At 32.9% G+C, this 25,529-nt stretch overlaps 3 protein-coding genes across 3 annotated transcripts in view; all 3 read right to left on the bottom strand.

Moving 5' to 3' along the window:
* Positions 1-4,527: 4,527 nt before the first annotated feature.
* On the bottom strand, positions 4,528-6,829 carry LOC115239415. The gene is made up of 2 exons (XM_029813922.1): positions 6,331-6,829; positions 4,528-5,677 (listed from the first exon to the last, which is right to left on the bottom strand). The coding sequence occupies exons 1-2, from the start codon at positions 6,827-6,829 to the stop codon at positions 5,343-5,345; spliced, it is 834 nt and encodes a 277-aa protein (XP_029669782.1). The 3' UTR covers positions 4,528-5,342.
* An 8,386-nt stretch (positions 6,830-15,215) lies between these two features.
* LOC115239430 lies at positions 15,216-17,901 on the bottom strand. The gene is made up of 5 exons (XM_029813944.1): positions 17,813-17,901; positions 17,272-17,420; positions 16,647-16,950; positions 16,197-16,390; positions 15,216-15,635 (listed from the first exon to the last, which is right to left on the bottom strand). The coding sequence occupies exons 2-5, from the start codon at positions 17,396-17,398 to the stop codon at positions 15,304-15,306; spliced, it is 957 nt and encodes a 318-aa protein (XP_029669804.1). The 5' UTR covers positions 17,399-17,420; positions 17,813-17,901; the 3' UTR covers positions 15,216-15,303.
* A 901-nt stretch (positions 17,902-18,802) lies between these two features.
* The window catches only part of LOC115239429, a 26,162-nt gene continuing 19,435 nt past the window's right edge, over positions 18,803-25,529 (bottom strand). Inside the window, exons 2-5 of the mRNA XM_029813943.1 lie at positions 24,229-24,957; positions 23,232-23,351; positions 22,387-22,682; positions 18,803-21,789 (exon numbers count right to left, since the gene is read on the bottom strand). Of these exons, the coding sequence (XP_029669803.1) occupies positions 21,367-21,789; positions 22,387-22,682; positions 23,232-23,351; positions 24,229-24,862 (1,473 nt within the window). The 5' untranslated portion in view covers positions 24,863-24,957 and the 3' untranslated portion in view covers positions 18,803-21,366. The remainder of the gene's footprint in view (positions 21,790-22,386; positions 22,683-23,231; positions 23,352-24,228; positions 24,958-25,529) is intronic.

Below are 25,529 nucleotides of genomic sequence, written 5' to 3'. Positions count from 1 at the left end.
CTAAGATGGGATTGTAAAAACCGCACGCTGACATTCTGTGATAGACAAGCGGTGCAATTTCCTGCCGATAAATGGGATCTATGTTATCCGAAAGGTATCGAGATAGTTAATACGGATAACACGATTATGCTCCTCGATCACGGAGAACCTAAATTAGCCATGTACCCCGATTCGCGCAAAGAATTGAATTCCAATTTCAAAACGGTCTACCAAGATAAAGAGTACGAATTTGTCTTTGACGATCAAACGAATCAATACTGGTTAGCCGGTTTATGTATTGATAAATAGAGAAAAAATTAACAAAATACTCCACTGTATGTAGATACCTTTATCGTTTTTTAATAATAACAAAAGAAGAGTATTGTTATCTTATTGTAGTGCCTCAAATGAGGCACGGGGATTTCGGGATCGGTTGCGGGATAGGAATTTGGAAATTTGGGCTCCGCCCAACTCACTTGGTTTTTTGTAGATTTAAGTAGCACATACTTATATACACATGATTTGTTAGAAATATATATATTGGATTAAAGATTATATATATGTATAAATCTTATTTCACTCCTCGCTCTTTAGACCGTTTCGCTTATAGCGATTTCGGATGACTTCGCGCGCGCGTGTTGATATCGCGTTATGATATCTATATATCGTGTCTGATGTCGCGAGACTCACTATTACGACTTTCCATAATTTTGTGATACACTACTTGTTAATTACGACTGCCTGCCGCCTGTTGGGTAGTTTTATTGTCTCCCCTTCGATTAGTTTTTGAAGGGAATCGCTCCGTAACATGACCAAATATGATTGTGTCGCTTAACTCGTGTCGGTAAACCCAGGTGCAAGCGAAGAAAGTTCATAATCGAACTTCTTTGCTTGCACTTTCGCAATTTCGTCGATCGGTTTCGCCATTATTTCTGCGTTTTTTGCAATTACTCCGATCGCGTTTTCGCGGTGGCTTAACCTCCGCGCGTGGCTCGCTGCGTCAGCGTTTCGCGCGCTCAACACTCGTAACCTTATGCGGGATTGAATTACGGGTTGGAAGGCGTGTCTCTTATTTGAAAGTAAAAATACTATAAAATGATAGTAATATAAAGTTAAAGAAAAGATGAAAAATAAGAAAAAAGAAAGAGATGGAGAGAGAGATGGAGAGAGAGAGGGAGAGAGAGAGAGAGAGAGGAAAAAAGAAAGGGAATGAATATAAAATTAGTACGTTTGATCCATTTGTGCTGCCATTTTAGGAGGTTATTCACAACTCAATACTCAACACGTGGTACAAGTTTTAAATTATTTGGTTCAATAGTTAATGAGGTACAGTTACGCAAAGTTGGGTTACAAAATTTTGTTTAAAAAACGGTGTAATGGAAGGAACGCTTGACAACGCGCCAACATTAAATTCCGCGTTAAATTAGAGAAGTCGCCAATAGAAACGTCACAAATGATTCAACAAGCCTACGGAGAGTCAACTATGCATAAAGGGGTGCCTTTTCACGCTGACGCTCGATGCTCACTTTTAGCGTCAAAATAGGTCACGTGATTAAAGTTGACGCTACATTATGAAAAACACATGAAAAGGGTTTAGCATCAAATTTATAGCGTCAATACCGTATGTGAATCATATCATTCAGAAATAAATACTACATGTGGTTAAGCGAATGTACGAAAAAAATATCAGAACGAAATCGACAATGTAAGAAACTTTTAGCAGCAGTTCTAATAAATAATGAATTATAAAAATAGGAAAGAAAAAATTATCGTAGGAAACGTTATTAGCGTCAAGAAAAAAAAAGCTGGATTTCTTCAGCTTCAGCGTCAAGCCGTGCTGTTGGCTATTCGAATAAGATTTTTTTTTTTAATCGTGCTTCTTCCAAAATAATGACAGGAAAAAATGCGTGGCAAAATCCATGATTGTATCTCTGGAACCAGAAGAGAGCGCCACAAAATTCAAAGTGCGTATTACTTAGGAATGTGCCCCTATAATATATGTGAAAATGAAAACGATCCGTGAGGTGTAAGTTAATCTGAACATTTACCGCTAAAAGTTTCTTACATTGCCGATTTCGTTCTGATAATTTTTTCGTACACTCGCTTAACCACATGTAATATTTATTTCTGAATGACATGATTCACATACGATTACATACACGGTATTGACGCTATAAATTCGATGCTAAACCCTTTTCATGTGTTTTTCACAATGTAGCGTCAATTTTAATCACGTGACCTATTTTGACGCTAAAAATGAGCGTTGAGCGTCAGCGTGAAAAGGCACCTTAAGAGTAGAGTCCTAGATTATCAGAGAGGCGCCAACTTGTTCCACTTTCAGATTGGTCGATTGTATATATATAAATTTAAAAATATGATGGAAAGAATAAAATATAAAAATCAAATAATTGCTATTATATCGTATATGCTACTAATCGCAAAAAGAAGTTTTAAATATACTACAAGATATTATGAAAACTTGTAATAATATGACTGCAAAATACAGAGGCACATTATGTCATATATAATAAGCTGGTTAATATAATCACACGTCTGGCGCTAAAGTCCCGCTAAGAATCATAAGCCGGAACGTTACACTTGACATTTAATATTTTCAGTGATTTAATTGTCCAGAAAAATCTTTATGTAAGAATCTCACGTAACGAAAAATGTGCTACTTTTCTTCTTAAACTGTACACACGTACAAAATAGGATTCAAATATATATTACATTACATTCAAGTTGTAAGTTTAAAAATTGATAAACGTACATATAATTAATCATTTATGAATACAATTATTTTTATTGGCTATTATATTTTTATAACCTTTGTTAATTATTGACATTAAATATCTCAATTATTAAGTTGTAAGTTTTTTGCACACTTGCAATTTTATTTTACCGTTGCAAACTAACGAAATGAATCGCCTGGATGTGAAATCGCGAGAACTTTTATTCTCACGTCTATATGATGCTTTATCCTATCCGGTCTACAAGATGTCTTAAATAGACCACAACTAACGATCGTGACTAAAATGCTTACCGCATAGTAGTATCGTTCATAGCTATTCATAGCTGTATTGTACGTAGAAACTTATGTTTAGTCAATGTGTAGTTGAGCATATCCGTTTTGGTTTACTCGAAAGTTGTTTTACCAGAAACATTGATCATTCACGATTAAAATGGGAGGCAATCTTAAATTTAATGTCAAATATTTCTTTTTGCAGTTTTAAAAATGGTAGAGCATTACGGAATTGCAACGATAAATCACAATTATTTGTTATTAATTCTACTATATTATATGTATAAAAACTTAGCAGTTATGATCATATTTTGTTGTGACAAATGAAAAAACGAATGTGTATTTATAGGTAGGATTAATATAGTAAAGGATTAATATAGTAAATACGTGAAACAAAGAGACGTCCTGAAAAATTTTATTTAAAACGATAGATCTTATTAATTATTATTATTGTAGATGCTTTAATGTCAAAATCTTATTTCGATAATTCTTTAAATGAGATAACAAATCCTGTTTCCATTTTCCTTTTAAAAATATTCTACATATAATAACGATGTGTACAAAACAACATTTTTGTCATATATAACAAAGATAAAAAAGTGTAAAATTATTATATCCGCTTATAATATTTTTATAATTGTAAGTGTGACAGATAAGTGCAGTTCTATAAAAATAATAAATATTTATTTGTTTATATAAAAAATAATATAAAAATATTGTATATATTATACATTTTGCAGTCTTGTTAATCGGACACAATATAAATAAAAGGCATATAAAATAAATATAAATAAAGCATAGTTATACATGCGCTTATATAATATTGCTATTTTTCGTCATTTTGGCATTGTGTGCGTCTGAGTTTTTTTCTGTCCTTCTGTTAAAAAACTATCTACAAGTTCGTACATAAACTCGTCCGTCCATTGCGTCAAGCAGATCGCTACAAGACTCTCTGTTGAAGACATGTTCTATTTCATAGTTAATAACGCGGAAGCTGATCGATCTTCAAATTGACATAAAATTTCTGCATAATTATATTTTATCGAGTCACTAATTAAATAACTATTTACTAATTATTTACGCATAAAATTTTAAGATATACTTTACAATTCATCACAGTATAAAATTACATAATCTTCATAATAAGTTTTCAAAAATCTTATCAGAAAAGCTTAAATGGTTTTCTAAGTCTTTGGTGTCACATCATCTTGCTTAAAATCGAACACAATTTAACGTCAAAAGCGATTTGTTTAAAAATTAGTTTTGATTTAAAAATATAAAGAGTACTCAATCTCAATAAATATTATCATAAAAGTGTAAATAAAAAATAAATAATTAAAAAACAATATATAAAAGATTAAAATAATTGGAAAAAAATAAAGAAAATAATATACATGTGTGTGTGTGTGTGTGTGTGTGTGTGTCGAGCGTTGGTAGGAAAAAAATAAAGAAAATAATATACATGTGTGTGTGTGTGTGTGTGTGTGTGTGTGTGTGTGTGTGTGTGTGTGTGTGTGTGTGTGCGTGCGTGCGTGCGTGCGTTATGTGTGTATCTATGTGTGTGTCTGTGTGCATTCTCATATTCATTTAGCTCTACATTCAGCATTAATTTATAATTATTCGATACTGAGTATAATTTGTCAAAAATTCTATTTAACATGTAAAACGGTTAGACAGTTATAGCGCCAAATATGCAAAATTATAAACCCAAAAGTAAGATAATCATATTTAATATGTAATGTGAATGTAGATCTAAATTTTCGAGATATCACAGATTCAAATACTAAGAGCGAAAAGAATATAATAGAATATAATACTCGTGGTTAATCTAATGTCCTACTGACGAGAGTCTCGCAGTATCCGCGATTATCTATAAGTAGAGTCACGAAAGTAGGTAAAACTCTTGTAATGTCCTTCACACATCGGAGATGCTCTTGTTTACCTGCCTATGTATCCGTAATCCGTAATGTGACGTCCTTACGTCGCCGTTGCCGTAAATAGGTGCGTCGCTGTGCGTCATTGGCGTATTCATGCGTCGTGCTGTTCGTCGTCCAAAAATTCGGGCATGACATTTAATAAATAAACAGAGTATGTTTGCTATTACTGCAAAGAGAGTTAGAGGGTGCAACGATAACGATCGCAGAAGATGAGAGAGATAAAAAAAGAGGAAAAAAGACAAAAAGGAAAAAAAATTAAAACGGATAATATAAATAAATACTATGCGGGGTGATTCTACGGAAAATTCTCAAAAATATGGATCCGAGAACGTCATACTTCTCATCTCAATCATCGATCTCGGACGATCCTTGGATACTGGCTTTTTTTCGACCATAAAAATTATTTACTTTACGTGCGCCGAATAAGCCAGTTCATGCGCCTCTGACTGTCCAAAGATCGGCGTTTGTTCATGAAAACTTCTCCCCCATCCGCTGGAATAGCTATCGCCGTGGCCATGGTCATGATGAGGATGTGCCACCACCTCGTAAGTCACGTGCTTTCCTTGCGAAAAGAGCTTCTTTAGACCTATGATACCAGCTAATAGAAGAGCGATTTTCGATAGAAGAAGAGCCTTGCCGACCAAGAGGGCGAGCGCTTTGAATGCGAGACCAGCGATGAGGCCCATCTTCAAGACAGCCGCGGCAATCAACGGGCCCATGTTGTTCTTCTTTCCACGTCCTGTAAAAGGCGAAACAAAAATAACTTCATTGTCACTTTCGATGAATTAGCCAAGCAGTGGGCGAAGAAGTGGCGCGACATGCATAATTGTACTTTCCACGCGAAAAGCAATAAAGTTCGGTGATAAGCGGATGAATGAACCAAAGGAGAAAGCTATTTGTTTATGCAGTCGGTGACATAACTTTACTCGCGCGAATACAGCGAAAATCGAAACCAGACTAAAGCTAACACGTCATTTAAATATGTAAGGTATAAAGAGTGTTCGATGTATTTAGCGTGATATTCTTTATTCAATACTAGCATAATTTTTTCTTAATAGGGAAGCAAAATAATTAATAATTTCTGAATAACTAAAATAAAAAAAATTTAGAGAAATTAAATTTATAACATTTTTTTACAAATATTTTAAATAAATTTTGAATAAAATTTTACTTGTTTAGAATAAAATTTGAAATATTTAGTTATATCGAATTTTTAAAATCTATGAAAATATATGACTCATCTATAAACAAATTTTTAATAAAGAAAATTCATTATGCCTTAAGTACGCTCGGTGCAGCTTATCAAACATCTGATTTTAATACTAAATGTGCATATTTTGCCTGAAAAAACAGTGACAAAACATTCGTGAAAAAATGCAAAATTATAATTACCGTCTTGAATAGGTTTGTCAGCGCGCTCGATAGATAGACCCAAATTTAACGAGCCAGTCTCATCCTCCGACGCGGACACAACAATATCATCCTCGGGTAAAATCCTCCAGTTGATGCTTCTCGATTTGATGAAGGCGTAAAATTTATTTGCGACGAGATCAAGAAATTGCGTCTCATCGTCCTTACTTCTACCAGCTTCGAACGTGATCACATCCTCTGACGTTTGGCTCGTCTTCCTGATCTCGATGTCATCCGTGAGCTCGATCGAGGCCTTCTTCAACAACTTGTTCATATACGTCACCAACTTCAACATCACGCAACTACTAATATCGTTTTGGGAGCATTTCGAGTTGAGCTTACGAAGAAGTTCCTCTTCGTACTTAGCTCGATCCGTTAGCGTCACAGACTGCTGCTCTATGGCGCTTATCTTCTCCTTTTTCTCCAAAGGATTTGCCAAACATACTCCCAGGCAAAATAATGCCAATACTAGGATCTTCATGATAACTCTTCTGCTGAAACATAAATTCAGTTAAGGAAAGAAATAAAATATATTTTATGGATATATCTGAACATTTGATACCGATTACAATTCAATTATAAACAATTTAATATGCATAAAAAAATAAAAAAATTTATTTATAGAATAAAATTTAATTATTTATAATAATTATTAATTATTATAAATAAAAAAAATTATTATTTTATTCTTTTGTAATTCATTCTTATTATTATTATTATAAATAAATAAAATAAAATAATAATTTTTTTTATTTATGATAATTATAAGAGTAAATTACAAAAAAATTTAATATTGACGCACAGTAAGATGCAACTAAAATGCTGATGATACGTAAGCCAAGATGCAATTGTCGATACGCGTGCCTTCGAGCGACGTATGAACGAGCACGAATCGAGTTCAACATTCAATGATCCACGAATAACGGAAATGATAAATTGACCCACCTGGACCCGAACCCACGAAAGCTACAGGGACGCGAGGAGAAGGAAATGTGATGTTCACGCTGCGGCAAAAACTTGCGGCCCTTCTCTCGATTAACTGGTCGATACCGTAAGAGCCCTTCTGATGCGCTCTTCTCTCTTGTCAATCCCGATACGTAGATCGACGAGTAGTACAAGGCTTCTAAACCCGCGTCTCGCCCCGACGACTTTATATACGTAGATCACCGCCTTAGAATAGACACTGGGATGTGCACGATGTTATTGCACGGTGACCCACCACCTTCCCGTGGGGAAATATACAGGGGCCCCCTACAAGAGACGATGACGCGCGGATGTGGCGGGTGGCGACGGTCAGGGACAGGGACGAGCGGTGGTGGTGCCCACTTTTGCCTTTGATACAGCTCTAGGAACGCGCGGTGGGCCCGAATAGCGATGGTGGGATAGCATGATTGTGCATGACTGCCTTGTAGTACGCGTGATCTCGCGCGCGAAGGAGAGGATTGACCTGAGAATCCATCGAAGGAAGCTGAAAGATAGACGCTATGCGTTCTGTCCTTTGCGCGTAAACTGGTTTTGCTTGTCGCGCAAAGCGAGCAACACCAGCAACACCAGTATCTCTCCCGCAAGGGGGAGGAGAGAGAACCCGCGTATCGTTCACCTGCGTGCACACACAAACTAGCTCTCAGTGCGATGTGCATGATACGCGTCGTGTGCGCGTCGTAGGTAAACACCGACATATGAGTAGCGGCTCATCACACTCTCGTCCTTGTGTAAGTTGAGACGGCATCGCGCGATTCATGAACGAACCGCACGGAAACACGCGAGCCGCTGTCGTTCTGATGGACCATTACCGACTTGCCTGGTCGCGAGAACCGTGTCACGGATGTGGAGCACGCATGCCATCCATCCCCGGTACCTTATACGCGAACGTGCGACTCGTACGGCACATTAATCGCGGCTCTAAGCCCAGATTTTCACAAGTCTCTATACGCACTCGTGGACTTTTAGAGTAGAGAGATGAGACTCGATCATGGCACGATGTCAGAGGAAAGCCGATAATGCCGGGAAAGCGCTCGAATAAACGAGTTATTGTAGCTCGAGGAGATTACTGAAGTAGACGAGTATCCAGCAAAATGCGCTTTAAATTGCCTCGGTCGAATTTAATTAATTTTTGCGAAAACCGTTGCAAAAGTGTTAATAAGAGCGCGTGAGATGTGGTCGCCACACCGAATTAACATACTTCTGTGGCAACATATGACGCGCAGCAGATGATGCACCGGACATACATTTGTTCTAAAATGACAAGGATTCGAAGAGAAATTCTCATGTTCATCGGAAAATCCGCGATATTTAGGTGCGTATACTTAAACATAGACAATACTAATCACATGTTATACGCAGACTGTTTGAACTATCAGATCCTTATCGAGACGCGCGAATACTATCCAGAATACTATCCACGTTTACTCACCATTCATTAATACATTCACTTGTAATTCTATCTACGTCACTTGATTGTAAAACAAAATCAAAGAGCGCACGTAGAAAGCGCATTACAAAAGTCTCGAAGAAAGTAAAGAGAGGCAAAGAGCCTCTCGAATGAACGAAGATATTGTCAACTGTGATTTATCACAATTGCATGTCATATGTGTTCGCGGTTGATCGCATGCTAAATTCTATTTAGACACTATTCAGTGATAACTTTCAACGAGTAAGTGCCATTAATATTTTACCGATCTTCCTTTCCCGCGTTGTCTTATAGTACTATTATCTAATCCACAATAAACAAGATATATTATATACTAACAGGGTATAATAAAAATTAATTAAAGAAAATAACAATATATACATATATATAATCTAGGAAAAATAAATGATTTAATTTACTTTAATTCTTGCAGTTTCATGTGAACTGTAAACTTGCTAAATAATTTCATTATTCTTAACATACGATGTTGTTTAAATTTAACACACGTGCACAAAAGAAATATAATTAAGTTCTTATATTGAAAATAATTTCTCGTCAAATCTGTCTAGTAAGGTTCATCTTTCTGTAGGAAGCTGGTATATAAAGATCTACTAAACATAACGATTAACAGACAATTTTGTTTATAATTAATTATAAATAACTCCAAAGATTTGTATTTGTCTGAAAGATTTGTTGTAGTAATAAATGAATCGTCAAGTTTCAATATACTGAAATATATCATATATATATTTTGCTACAAAATCTGTCTTAATTTCAAAATTATTTGATATTTATATATAATATTAAATTTTGGAGCAATTTTCACACACGATTTTCCTCATCGGCCTAAATTTATATTATATTTACTTAGAAAAAAATAATTACAAAATTGTGAAAAGAGAAAGACCAAAAAGAAATTCAAGTGGCTATTTTTCTCTAATGCGTCTTTATGGAATAAATTTATGAAATAAATGAATTATAAAGAAGACCATTTAAACAATTATAATACATTTGCAGCCATAGTCTAAAGCACCTCTCAAATATATTGGATACTTAATCGACAGATAATGAGGCGTGGGCGAAATTGGAGAAAATGCACCATATCCGCCTCTCTCGTTCTTGAATCTAGAGCCCGTTTTCTCGTAAGAGCAACTTTCGCGATAGATAGGTAGGTAGATAGGTACAGAGGTTAACATCACGACCTAGCCGCGAAAGCTCGCTCATATACACCGATCTTTCTTCACACGAGTCACACCATCATAAGGCGCTCGTAAGAAAGAGCGCGTTTTTTGGTGCACCGTTACGTCGAATTTCAAACATGCATTTCGGAATCATAATTTCGAATGTACACTCTGCTCGTCGAAATAAAGTAACTATGATATAATAGCAAATACACCTTATATATCTACATTGACCAGCATCAAATCATTTAATATCACTCTAGAAAGCTGTCATTTAAAATTGCTTATTTATTGTATTTTAAATTTATAACGCTTAATTCGTGGGAAAATTTTAAAATAATATATGTAATAAAAACACATAAATAATACAGTAATAATTTGTGATAGATGTATGATCTAGTATATAGAGCTTGGTGGAATGTAGAACCCTGCGCAAATGCCTTAGGATTGTTTGAATTAATTTGCATATATGCGTAGCCTAGATCCCACACTCATAATAAGTGATACTAACTTAGATTGCGTGATGGCGGAAAAAGATAATACGATTTTAATTAAAAGAAAGCACAGTGTTAATAATAGGATACATCATTAATTATTATTTAGTGCATATAACAGTACAGTCGTATTATTTAATATACGAAACTGAGTTGTATGTGTGTGCGTATATACATACAAGTGGAGACTTTATTAGTATACATATACAATATTATATGTATATAGAATATAGAATATATACAATATTTTATATGTATATAATATTATATGTATTATATATATGTATGTATGTGTGTGTATAAAACTCAGAGTTAGAGCGAGTTATGTTTTTTTATAAAAAACTGAGTCAACAAAATATACAAGAGGAATATATACTAGGAAAGTTTCTAAGCTCATCCTTCGCAATTGGCTTCCGGCAATTTAATAGAAAGTATAGAAAAGCCGAAAAGTCGAACAACACATTTTTGTACGTAGACGTAAACGTCGCTTTCGCTGCGTTTATAATTAGGATAAGCATTAGTGTTCTCAGTCAGTAATTTGTCATATATATACTTACGCGTATCTATGAAAATTTATATAATTATAAGTGCACTAGTTTGCACATACTATAGCGTCTTTCTAGCATCAAAAGAATCAAACAATCGCATTATATATCATAATTCGTATTTCCTTTCACTACCGCGATCATTGCAAATAAAAAAAAAAGATTAATTATTTTTATTTCATAAAACATCTCCTTCTTGCCTTGAAATATCGCGCCTTAAAAAATCAAAAATTCTTTGGATATCATGAAAATATTTTTTATATAGTATTAATAAAATAGTATTCTCTCTTTTATCAATTTCTTACAAACGATATGACATCAAATTATTACGAAAAATTTAATTATTATTACTGATGTATCGCAATATCTTCTGCTTTACAGAAAAAATAATGAATCTGGACAAACCATGCAGTGTATTATACATTGTCATCTTTGTGTGTCCGCAATTTAAAAAATATCAATTCTTGATATATCACAACGTGGAGGATTAGGATCGATGTGCATTTCTATCAATTTGATTTCCGTATATCGACACGAAACGGCGATTTCCGGTCTTCTCGACAAACGAGGCCACTTGGTCAGCGGGTCCGTTCTATCCGATTCCCTGGATCGCGAGTGAGAATCGTATCAGACCGGTTCACCGTATAAGATAGTTCCCCATATTGCATCTGAGAGAGAACCAGTGGAATATCACGCGCAGAATTTTTACGCGATTTAATGTGCACTTTGACACAATAACCGAGACATCGCCGATGCAATGAAAGATGCTAGTATTTTTAAATGTTAATATGAAAAAATGCAGCAAACATACATTCCTTATAATATCACTCAAATTTATAAATCTTTATTGCTATAGCGTGATAATAAAATTGTGTACATTACGATAAAGTTTATAACTTTTAAATTTATTTAAAATCTTATAACATATGTATAAATATATTTACTTTTATGAAATTGTACACAAACAACAAATTTTTCTTTAAAAAACTGTTTATTCTCTTTACATTTATAACTTTAGATCGACACTATATATAATTGAAATTATATACAATGAATTTTTGTGCACAATTAACTTCTTATAAAAATTGCTGTGTTCTATTTTTTTTGTAGTTGTTTTAGTATCTTTACTATAAAGAGATTAAATATTTAAAAAATAATTACATAAAAAATGTGTTCTATACTAAATATCTTCTTAACTGCCATTTTTTGATAAATTTTATTAAGAGTTGAAAGAATTTAATGAGAATAATTTTGAATATACATTTGTTTAATATTATAAATGTTGAATCTTTAATCACAATTAAGTTTTAAGAAGAGATAATTTAATCAGATAATTTTAAGTATACTATTTACACAATGCTGTAAAAGCATTCTTACAAATCGCAAATAATTCATACGTAATGAGCGCATATTAGAGTGTCGGTTTCAGCGGATGATTCATCGCATGATATTTCAATTTTGTTCCAATAAGCGGTTCGGTTTGAATTGATTAGAATTCAATTGATTGCCTGATAAGGACAAGATGAGATCATCGTCGTTTGGTACCATCTTGTTTCTTGTCTCATACCACATGATATTGCCATATCATGTCCTCATATGTAGCCTACCAACCACGGCCTCCTTTTTTTTTACATCTTGAAGACATATGTATATGTTTTAGTTTGATGAATTGGCTAGAATAACTTAGCATAATTTCTGCGATATCATGACATCTATAAGCCGCTATGATATTATAATGAATCATATTTAAAAAGATTTGAATCAATTTAAGACCTAAATGTATTCTGAGACAAAAGTCGTGAACAAGACTATTGTCGCGATCCTATTCATCAATTACATTTTCTTCTGCTTTCGGTTTATAATCTTTGCTCCAGTTATCTCATCGACTTGAAGTGCGAGCCTCGCGCAAAACGAAATATTTCTTTGCGATCGCGGAGTTAGAGAGTGTTGTTTAAAATGTCTATATGTGTAGAAGTGTCGTGCAAAGTATCGCGCATAATAAGTTGTATAAATTTTTCGCGAGTAAATTATACGAACTGTATGAACTGTCGCGAGTACAACATGTGAGTCAACTAATCTGATGACAACCCTGACAACCTGAGAGAAGAAGGAAGTTTAGGAGAGACATCGGGTACCAGCGAAGTAATCCTGGGGTGAATATTTATAATTTATATATTAGTTGTTATATAAATCGTGTACGCGCATTAATTCGATTTGGTTATTTAAACAATATAAGCAAAGAGAATATTAGAGAGAAAAATACTTTTATACAAATTCTGTAAAAGTCTCTATTTAAAAAAAAAATTTTTTTCAGAATTTACATAGTTATTCCATTATAGGTATATCTGCTTATTATTGTATGCATCTGTTCATGTATCATCAATTGTATGCAAATAGAAAACTCGCCATATATGTACAATAATAATTTTTTAAAATATTAATTATTTTGGACGCTTCTTTGTAATTTAGATTTTATGTTACAAATCAAAATAGCTTTAATGTCATCAACTTTGCTGCTGCGCATTGGTCGGTGAATGACAAATTTTTATTTTATTTTAAGGTAACGGATTTGTAGAGATTATAGATGTAGATTGTAGATAGATCCGTTGCCTTAAAATAGATAGGTCAAAATACACACACAAATTAGATGGAATAACATTTAAAATAGATTAGATTGATTTAACATATTAAGAAAAAACTGGACCGGATCAGCTACGTTAAAAATTAATAAATTTAATACTTTTTGAGATTTATGAGTTTGATATTGTTGGATAAATATGCATGAAAGGTTACACTTTACCGATTTAATCACCACTTAGATATGTTGAAAGCTGTTAGGAAGGAGTGTTCTGAGTAATTCCCCGCAAAAATCAAGTGGCAAACGGTATTGATTTAGGAGATATAACAAATTAAAATTTCACTATTTTAATGCTTTTTTTCAGATGTTATAAAGTAACATTAAAAAAAGTGAAGTTTGTGTACGTTGTATTTGTTGTAGAGTAGACATGGGAAAAGTGTTTGTTTACATTTACGGGATAGATATATGGTCATAGATATTTTATCAATAATCGGTTTCACCTATTTCTCGCAGTTTGTTAACAGCTTTCAACATAACTACATCGACTACATTTCTGAGTCTTGTCTTGAAAAATGTTATTTATTGAATGCGTGGGCGGGGGAAGGGCAGAGCCCCTCGCGTAAATGTTGTAAACAGCCTTTTTCAATAAAAAAATAACAAATTATTACAAAATACACAAATTTTAATGTCAAACTTTAATTTGTTATATCTTCTAAACCAATGCCGTCCGCTGCTTGATTCTTGCGGGGAATTATTCAGAACACTCCCCCTTACAACATATCTAAGTGGTGATTAAATCGGTAAAGTGTGACCTTTTATGTATTGTTGCATATTCAAAGTCTTTTAAAATATCCAATTAATAATTAATTTGTTAATTAAAGTAGTAAAGATTTGCTCTATAAAATATAATTTAATCTTAAAGCGTAAATATTATCTTATATCAAACTAACGTTTTTATAGTAACTACAAAAAAATTTTATAAATCATGACTTTTTTTATTTACTAGAACACACAAGCGCGCGTCACGCGCGCACGATTTGCCATACCACATTTGATTTTCTTATATATTGTATGCAAATACATCAATATGGTATATTGTTTAATACTTTATAATAATGTAATGTTGCATTGCAATTTGCAACATTGCAATGTTGCTGCAATATAATTGCAATGATCTGTGCTGTATGGGAATATATTTATATTTATATTTTTAGTTTTTAATCTATATGTGATAAAATTACATACATATATAAACCGGTAAAAACAATACAAGTTTTGTGCTTGGAGTCTATCAGACTGTAACATAAGTAGGTTTTCTACTTGAGGTTTGATAGACCCCAAGTCGATAACATGCCTATTTTTAAAGAGAAATTTATTTTTTTTTACAAAAAAATATTTAGACTGCGTTCCGATATTAACTGCCAGTATTGAAAACGTATAGTTTACATCTCACGTACACTATATTTTCAGTACTAGCAGTGAATATCGGAACGCAGTCCTAGACTTATACATTCACATTTGAACTATATATACAACATATTTCATTCATTTACAAACATATACAATATATATAATAAAAATATAAAAAGTACGCTTTTCTTATATAAAAATAAGTAGTTTAAATATGATAATGATCTTAAAAACATAATTAAAATCATCGTCGTATTTATAAATAACTTTTATAACTGTATAAAAATTCGGCTTTTAATTTAATTATTATCTGCTTTCTGATAAATAAGTCAATTATTTATGATTTATAATGTTGATATCCACGGTATGCCAAATCTTGACCATAAGATTCTGCATTTCCATAATGACCTTGATAATCAATATCCGGTTGTACTCCGTAATGAGGGTGCGCAATGCCGTTTTTGGTATAAACTGGCGGGTAATAACTTTGGTACGGTTTGTAAAGTTTAAAGAAACCTATTAGACCAGGTATGACGATTGCCAGGAATCCAAGGAACTTCTTAAACGAAGCTAATCCCAAAATCAAAGGCAAGAAGAGTAGTATCTTTAATTTGAAAAGCTTTAAAACAAGCAAAACCGGTATTAAAAGCTTCCTGAATTGATGACGAGCTAAAACAAATATAAAATCTATCTTAATAAATAATAAATATAAATTAGAAATTAGTAAATTAGTAAATTTAGTAAAACTAATTTAATATTGATTATTTTTCGAAAAAAATTATGTCAAGCAAATCTAAATAAAAACATTTCTTTTGAGATTTTTAAGATTTTTAAGATTTTTTAGAGATATCACTTTTTAAATAATAACATAATATATAAATTTTAGAATTAATTTCCAAATATGGAAAAGAATACTATTTACATTAATCTTATGTAATAAATGAAAAAAGAAATTAATTGATTATGATACGCACAGATATTTGTAGCGTACTATACATAAATGTGTGGTTAAAAATATAGATATAAGACTGCCATAATAATGAAATATAAACTAATGAACATTAATAACTTTACTTTAAATAGATTTTCTAATAAATTATTTAAATTGTACAAAAATAAAAATGTACAAGCAAATATTGCACAAGTATATGTTATACTCTTAATATTTTATCACTTTTTTAAATATTGGAAAAACTTCCTTTTGTGTTATATAATATTTCAAATACTTACAAAATAATGTATCCTTCTTATTCTCAAGTGTATCGATCTCATCAGCAATTTCATCTAGAAATCTTGGCTCATATGAACCATTGCGACCAGTCTCTGTATCAGGTATAGTCAATTCAAAGGACATTGTCTTGACAAATCTTTCCACCTTCCTTTTTACAAAGTTGATCATTTGATCCCATTCTGTTTCACTAGATCTGTTGAATATATTCTATTTTTAATTAAGAAAAAAATAGTAGTGTCTATATTTCATCAATATAATTCATAATATTCCAATGTGATAAATAATCATATTTAAGAAAATTATTTGCATATTTCTTAAATATATAAACATCTTTATATACTTACCTATATACAATGTATACAATATATACAATATATACAATTATATATATATACTTTTCTTATTTTTTTCATCTATCTCTGTCTATATCTATGAAAATAATAACATACCTAGGTTCGTTAGAATATTCGTATGGCTGATGATTTATTTCCGTTACCACTCGATCAGACATTCGTTTAACTCGGACATAATCACTTAAAGAATATTCGGCATGATCGAAGAAGTCCGAAAAATAATTTAACGCTTGAGATTTGAAACATTCAGCTAAATCGCCGGTTATACAACGTTCATTAACTTTTGCCAAGTATGGATCGACATTTCGCCCAGTTCCAAGACCGATATAATGGAATAGATCTTCTACATGTTGAACAGGATTAAATCCTCTCTGTTGCGATGAAGTTTCTTCAAAATTTTCTGAAATTATAAACATATATTATTTAACTTTATTTTCTATTGATATATATAATTATTGTCTTTATTTTAAATTAAATGTTACAATCTTGAACTAAATAATATTGGTTTTTTTAATAAGTTAAATAAATTATATCTTTTATGACTTAATATTGTAAAAATATAGCGTTTTATTTATTTGAGTTGCGTAATGTGTAAAACATAAAAAATGCTTATTTATGGAAACATTTTATTTATATTCAACACATTAAGTATATGCAAATAAAATTTATATATATATATATTTACACGCGCGCATATATATTGAAAAATAAAATGTCATACCTTGCTTTTTTGCTTGTTGTTCAGAAATGCCATCTTGAAATGTAACTTTGCTAGCAGATTGACAGCATACCAGCAAGGACAATACTAAAAGAACTCCTAGAATTACCAACAACCGCTGCAGTTGCATTCTGCTCTTCTAATTATTCCACCTGTAATCACGCGTTTTTATCAGTTCGTTTTACAAAAAAAATACATACATTGAAAGACACACAATATCATCACGCATATGATATCAACGTAATGATCAATATCTAGTATTAATCAGAGAATGTTTATTCATTTCTGAGAAGTGACATATAAACTATATTAAATTGCTAATTTTGTTATTACCAAATTATTTTATATTCTTTATTATTTTTCTAATAATGGAATTTTATTTTAATTTTATAATAAAACATATTAAAATATTTTACATGTTTACATATGTATACATAATTAATTTTGTGTTATCACTAAGCACGGAATATAGCAATGATCACATACAATTCACATATATTTGTTCCTTTAATATAAACAATTTAAATACGATTTAATTTCTTACCAAACTATCAAATAATCGACACTCGCTACACGACATCTTTATCAAAAAACACGCTCGTGGTGATCCTCGAACAGCACTCGAACGTCTGCGAGATCGACTGTTGGCAGTCGACGTGCTGGTTCACCAAGTGCCGTTAGATTAGCGCACCAATCAGAGTTAAAGAATAAGAGAAGAGCCCGCTTTTCGATTCTAAATTCTGATCACGCGCGCATTCCACTTGAATAATAATAGTAATGTATACCTTATAATCACATTTTTGTGATTTGTAAAATTGCAAAGTGAATTGTTATTCTATAAAACTGTGAGAAACTGTAATATCAGTGTATTTCTTTTAGATGAACCATTATGAGTAGATTAAAAGCTTATAGAGAAATAATAAATGAATAAAGTATGAATAAAATGCAAATTAGTAAAATAAATTTGAAAGACAATATAAATAAACGAAATAAACTACAGAAAAATGATTAATTATAAAAGTAATAGAAAATTTATTTTTAAAATGTAAAGTATGTATAACTTACCTCTCTGTGATAAGTAGAGCGTAAATTTCATTAATCGGAATACTAGGCGTTCTAAATAACGAATAAACTGTGCACGTCAATACGTACTGGATACTGTCTTATCCAACTGCCATGTGATGCCCTAACCCACGCATCATCTTTATATTTACCTGTATGGACCACCTTGTTCTTCGAGAGGGGGAAGGATCCGCAAGTCGTTCCCAGAACGGCGAGCAGGAACATCTACAAAAATCGAAAGTGAAAGTGGTGCCTGGAATTATAACCGGAACTAGATAGTTTTAAGGAACGGAGACGGAAAGTGCGTCACTGTAAGAGAGAGGAAGTCAATGTACTTTCATCTCCAGGTTACAACCTAAGGTGCGTCATCGCCAAATCAGAAAGTCATTCTTGCTTCATCGCCATTCTTTCTTCTATCATCTCATAATATGATTCTCGTGTCATAAAACTCACTTTGTTATACATATAATATAACATTTATTGCTTTTGTGATACGCCGCCCATTTGATGTTACACAATTTCATCTTTTACAAAAGATTTCACATTGATTAATATATTGTTTTTATGAGATTAGCATATGTGCGTTACGTGGCTGCCATTCATATATTTCAGCAATTATTTTAGTTATCTGCTTTATTATTCACATGTATAATGATTAAAAGTTTTATTATAACAATTTTTTTATGTTAAGAGAGAGAATAATATTTTTTAAATAATTTTTATTTAATTGAATGTACAAGAAGCTTTTAATCGTAAGACCATTTTTAGTAACATTTCTCTTATTTTTCAAACCTTCACCAAGTTTTTTTCTACAAGCGTTTCTAATAGATTTTATTTTATTTTCGATTGCTTATCAATCATAATACCTGTTTCGTTCAAGTAACATCTTCATTTTTTGGAAACATTATTTCTAGTAGTTGTGTTTGAGCAATCTGTATATTTTGCATTTCATCAATGACGAAAGCAACACGTCACAAACGGACTTTACCGTCGAGTGCTTACCGACGAAAGCAACACGCCGCGCATACTTACTAAAAAAGCTACCAAAATACAATCTTTCCGATGACAGTCTTTCAATAGATTATTGCTCGAGTTGAATATTACAATTGTTTTCGTTCTTCTTCAATTTCAATTAAAACTGTCAAATTATACAATCTTCGCTCAATGACAGATTTGCATTGATATGAAATAATACATAATGCATATCGCGATACTTAATAGATATCATGGAAAAGAGATAATAAAATAAATTTCAGTATTTTCGAGCAATCAACTTTCCTCATCTTTATACGCTTTTCTTAAGAGTGAATTATTACAATTTGCATTTTTAATAAAACAAAATACTCTCTTTTGTTCTTACCGTTTTTTACCTATTTTAAATAGAATTTTAATTATATAAACATAATTATATTGAAAACTGTAACGCATTTCATAGTCTTACTATATGACTGATGTCAAATGTCTTTTTTGACATTCTTTATGTATTAATTTATAAATATATTATGAAAAAGTAATGGTATAATCGCGCAAGTTTTTAATAACATTAGATTAATCTAAATACATATGTACGCTTTGGGCGACATATCGCTCAAATTGAATATAAATTAGTATCTTCATATTTACGTCATTAAATAAATAATATCCAAAGTCACAATCGTTTATCGCAAAATTAAATCTCATGTCTACTCGATATAGTACTCAATAAATAAATTAAATTAAATACAATTATTTTAATGCTACGCGCGTTATATCTACACATTTGGGATAATAATTCATTTACGTCATTAAAGTCTTAACCAATTATTTTCTCATTTGTGCAAATAACTCTTTTTAACGAAATAGATTATAGTTCTTTTTAGAGATTCAAGAACTTTATGCAAGATACATTCACTGAAAGTGTACTGTAACCTAATTGCATATCAATCCCCTGAAGAAACTCTCTTATAAAAAAGATACATTTCTCTCTAACTATATTCCCATATTAAAATTATAATCAGATCACACTTCAATTATTATGTCGCTTTGCAACGTGAGAAGTATAGATTGATGTACTTCTCCCGTAATCCAAAGCTGAACGTTACGTAAAAGTGCTCTTTCATTGTATCAACACAGTTTCCACTTTTAAAAATGCTTAGAAAATAATACCAATGTTAATTATTAATTGTTCACAATTATGCATGACCGGCTTTCTTAAGGATTACATATGTATACGTGATCTCTCTTATTCAATGCGCTTTCTTTCACCGTACTTACGATAATTTTACTATTGTTTATTAAGTAAACGGTTGTAGCCTTGATTAAACGTGTTTTAAAAACAGAATTTAGTTAACATAGTAAGAAAGCAATAGCAGAAGATAAAATAAATATGTCAGAATAATTTTTAACAAATTTTTATGCTAACGATTTATAACATCTTAATCATTTCTGTGAGTTTTCATAAATAATTATTAAAAGTTCTCAATTTTCAAAGATTTACGTGCGTCACTTAATTGACTGTATCGGAAATCAAACAAGTACTTATTTAGCACAAACGATACTTAGGAAACTATGTGTATACGATACATTAAGAGTTTGTTTAGTTATAGAAATTGAAGGCTTTAATAATGTTGGATTAAGACTGCCTCAAGAGCCCCAAGCGCAAATCGATTTCAAGTCCTCTTATCTAAACTCTTATCAAAATCTAAAACCCCGAGGAAGTTTCAAAGAACGTTAAATACTATTCTTAATGTCTAAAATTAATAAAATCGAAAAATTAATAAATTTTGTCGAAAATGAAAATCGTATCTTTGCGTCTTGAGGCTTCAGATGAGCGCTTTGTCTATGATCCGCCACTAAGAGAGAGAATATCTATCAACTTTACATACGTACAAAATCTGCGAACGAATTAAAAGCAGACGCTGAACTTTTTAACAACTGCACTAAATTCGATCAAAATTATACAGACGACTGTTTCTAAAGCTCTAAGTTCGAGACGCATCTTCTTCCTTTATCGCATTCGCAATTGATAGCAATTACTAATAAACAAAATATGTTTTTTTAGATCTTTCTGGCCTGAACGAGCTTGTTGATGTCTTGATACGTCGCCAACATCGCTTGATTTTGCTTCGCGGTCTGATCCTCGCGACCATGCGCACAACCGGCATAGATCTCTTCGCACTTGACGCCATCCTGGCCGTCCTTGGCGGCCTTCATGTACCTGAAGAAGCGCAGAACGTCGGGATTGTCGCTGCTGGGTTTCCTCAGCTCGTTCAACTCCCTGGACAGCTGGGCAGAGACCAGGTTCGAGTAGGGTGCGTATCGTGCCGGATTCCGGTACATCGCGCACACCGCGTATTCCCTGCAGCCTTCTGTGTTGTGGCCGAGACGGGAGAACACGGCGTCGAGACGCGATAACAGAGGTGAGTAAAACGGGTCGTAGTTCGTCAGGAGCAGGGAGCTCGTCGGGATCTCGTGGAAGACCTGCCACCAATAATCAATGTGTGGTCATTCGATGATCGCCGTATCTATTACACGCAAGCTAGGCGCCGCACTTGTCGAACAAGTTGGAATGAAGTCAGTAAGGAAGTGGGTCGCGTGAATCTCAATAGGCGAGAGTGTCAAAAGTGGAAGGCATAGCATCGCGCTAATCGTTGATAATGTGAGGAAACGGTCGAGTAGAAAAAGAAGACGAAAATGTATTGTTATGGCATACTTACCTAGTTTATTATGCAAATATCGATAAAAAGTTCTTCCTAAGAGTGAGCGACTGATAATGCGATAGCAATATGTACAAAATAAAATGTATTTTTTCTAGTAAATATAATTTAAAAAGAAACGTTTAATAAGAGAATTAGATTTTACCAAATATTAATTACAAAATCCCGATACTTATTCGTCCTTTATATTTAAATTTGTGTTAAATATATGAAGAGAGACGCGTTATTGCTATTAGAATCCAAGAAATTGTGTAATAGAATGCATCATTTACCTAATAATATTTTTAACAATGTAAGATTTTTTCAAAAAGAGAGAAAGAGAAAGAGAATAATTGTATTATTGCATATTCAAAAAGCTCACCTTAAAGTCCTGTTTTTTAGAAAGTCCGTGTGAAGCCACGTGTCGCGTGTAATAACGATCCGAAAGCGCATTTGCGTGAGATACTTTTGTATCGACAAATGCATAGCGAGACGCAATATCCGGGCTTTTCTGCGTTTGCATCATGCTCTCATCATACATGGCGGATGCTGGTAACGTTCCTAAGGGTTGTCGCGTCAGATAGTCGTCGTTGTACAGGTCAGTGTTATCCTTGAACTCGAAATTTTCCTCGGGTGCTATGGGCGCGGTATGCGACGATTGCGCAAAGGAGGAAACACCTGTAATTTCAGCATAACACACATTTGTATAATACTTAGTTAATGATAAACACTTTCTGAATTAATATTAATGTGTGTTACTATGCGAATTCCACACAGCAACATTCCTTAAGAAGAAAAGATAAACCGTTCCTTCTGAATAAAGATTTCATTGCCGTATTATCTCGCTACTTTTGACTTTCTAACATTAACTTTACTGATCTTCCAAATTTCAAGATACAATTCTATTAAGACAATTCTATTAAGTTCATTTAAAATTAATTTACATATATTCACAAGAGTATTATATCTCTCTGAAATTTTAATATTGCCTATTAATAATAGGCAAAGAATCTATTAATTTTTTGTTTAATGTTAAATAATCTCGTACGTGGATTTCGATGTTAATTAAATTAGATTTCGATTTATTTGTATTACTTACCACATATTGCAGATACTTATAGCATATTTTAATTGATAATAGATGGCCATGTCACTTATTACTAATTATTTCAAAATATCTCTACTCTTACAATTTAATTTATAAACTGCACGCAAAAAGATACGTACCTTTCCCAACAATATTACCAATACTGCCGATAATACTCGGTAGGAAGAGGGCGAGTAACACACTCTTAATTATCTGCACGCCAAAGATCAGGGGTAGCAATAGTTTCTTCAGACCGAACGCTAGAAAACCAAGTCCGAATCCTGTTAAAAAGCTTTCCCTGAAAGACGGCTGAAAGCAAAAGTACCAGCTTGTTAAAGCCCTGCGGTTAGCCCTGAAAGCCATGCTGCGCAATCAGCATCATTTCACATTCTACCTCTGCAACTCCGCGTGCCACGCGTTTTGCTGAAACACTCTACGTGCGGATAAAAATATCCCCACGTTAATTATAATTAATTTCACCGCTCGCACAATGTTATATTCGCCTTGTTTTTTTCCTTGTTATACCCGTTTCATCGCTGGTTTAGTTCGCGTTTCTGCCAATTAGCATTGACCCAACCTTTATTTAGTTCCAAAAAAAAGCCAATTCATAAAATTAAAGCTCTCTGACACCCTGATTTTGTTTATGCTTAGATTATGTCTTCGAGCCAATTCATAAAATTAAAGCTCTCTGACACCCTGATTTTGTTTATGCTTAGATTATGTCTACGAGCGTACTAGATTCGTCGCTTATCAAATAATTAAAAAAAAAATTCATTTATTCATTCCCGAAAACTCTGTACAAACAATAATCTTGAGAAAAAAAATTTTATTATTTAACATGTACCTTGAGAATAAAATTGAAAGATGGAAACTAAAGAGAAGTAAGATCACAAAATTTACTTATTCTCTTTTTTCATAGAGCTCAATTACTCTCACTTTGCATCAATTACAAATTACGCAATTGCTTCGCGGCGAGCGCCACAACATGCGAATAATGATTAATGATAATAATTATGATTAATGATTGTGATCGCCCGGCGATGCAATTTCAAAAAATCCATCTTTCGTGTCGGTAAAAGTAACGGCACTAGTACACACGTGACAAAAAACGAGTAGCAAGCAGTCCAAGAAACTCACAACCAAAGAACGTCCTGGCTTTGCTAACAAGGCCCAGATCCTTGTTCAGCTGTATTTTCATGACGTGTGTCCTGGCGTAGCGATGAACCTTATCCAGAAGATTCGAATCCGTATCGTCGTTATTCCTTCGATCATTACACGTGACATTTGCTTCAGGATTTCTTATTATTTGCACAGATTCCGTTACGTTGTACGTGTCAACTCTTGACAGGCGATCGAGAAAATCCGAGAAGTCTTTTCGAATGCAGGAGACTATGAGTTTCTCTCTGCATTCCGTCGAATTCGATAGAGACTGGCTGGTCGTTGAATTCATTTCAATTGGATTAGCTGTGACATTAGCCATTCTCGATGGTTCAATCTGATAATCCTCTTTATCGTCCGTATGAAACTCCATATCAAATTTGGTTGGCTTCCCGGACATTTTGTGAGGATGATCATACGCAAATTCATCGGTTTTGTTTTCAGATTTGTGAAAGAGAGGTGCCACGTTTTCCTTAACGGTGTAGTCATCGTGACGCACGGTCTCGTTCAAGGACGCAGCCTCCGCGTGGACCTTGACTTCGGCGATAGAGTGAAGGCACGCAACAGCCAGGATCACAATCGAAATTATCGTGGCTGCTCTCTCTCTTGCCATTGTCCGATCTATGAAAAAGGCCCCAGGTGCTCGACTGTTAGCTAGCTGTGATTACTATGGAAAAAGAACTGCATCTCGACCAGCAGCTTCGTTTCCTGAAATGAGATAAGTATGAATCGGAATAAGAGAATTGAAAATTTTAGGATTAAATAAGTTAAACAACAATTGTTAATATACAAAAACAAAAATACGAAGCTACATTTGCAATTAAGAAACCGGAAAGAAGAAAACAGAAAAGTACAAAAGACAAACTTAAAAAATGAGCTACGCATACATAAACATATGTCAAATAATCTTATATGGTTTTTTTTTCTATTAAAAACGCATTTTTTTACCATTTTTTTTTTTAGAAACTACTCTATTTAATAATTAAATAACTCAAAATTATCTAGGAATCAAAGAACCACTATTCTATTAATCTAACAAGGACAAGTCAACTATATTTTTTTTTGTCTCTCAATTAATAAGATAGATACGTAACAGTATACCATATATACAAAAGAAATATTATAAAATCATTACAAGTGAACCAGCTTAGTAATAGCAAAGTTCTCTCTATACATATGGCAAAACTCGGTTATGCTAGATCACTCTTGCATGTCCTTTCTTTTCCAAACGGTCAGCTGATCCTGTCATCCATGTGAGTGAACTGTACGCAAAGATCCTG

The sequence above is a fragment of the Formica exsecta genome, unplaced genomic scaffold (genome assembly GCF_003651465.1).
Source record: "Formica exsecta isolate Colony F162 unplaced genomic scaffold, ASM365146v1 scaffold38, whole genome shotgun sequence".
NCBI lineage: Eukaryota > Metazoa > Arthropoda > Insecta > Hymenoptera > Formicidae > Formica > Formica exsecta.
Note: the sequence above shows the minus strand (reverse complement) of the source record. Positions and strands in the feature narration are given on the sequence as shown.

Bases quoted from the DNA above. Each gene is read 5' to 3' on its own strand.
- LOC115239415 (XM_029813922.1), bottom strand. From the start codon at position 6,829: ATGAAGATCCTAGTATTGGCATTATTTTGCCTGGGAGTATGTTTGGCA. The intron at 5,678-6,330 runs GTAATTATAATT...CGCCTTTTACAG, and splicing joins TGACAAACCTATTCAAGACG to GACGTGGAAAGAAGAACAAC.
- LOC115239430 (XM_029813944.1), bottom strand. From the start codon at position 17,398: ATGCAACTGCAGCGGTTGTTGGTAATTCTAGGAGTTCTTTTAGTATTG. The intron at 16,951-17,271 runs GTATGACATTTT...TTATAATTTCAG, and splicing joins ACAACAAGCAAAAAAGCAAG to AAAATTTTGAAGAAACTTCA. The intron at 16,391-16,646 runs GTATGTTATTAT...TATATTCAACAG, and splicing joins GAATATTCTAACGAACCTAG to ATCTAGTGAAACAGAATGGG.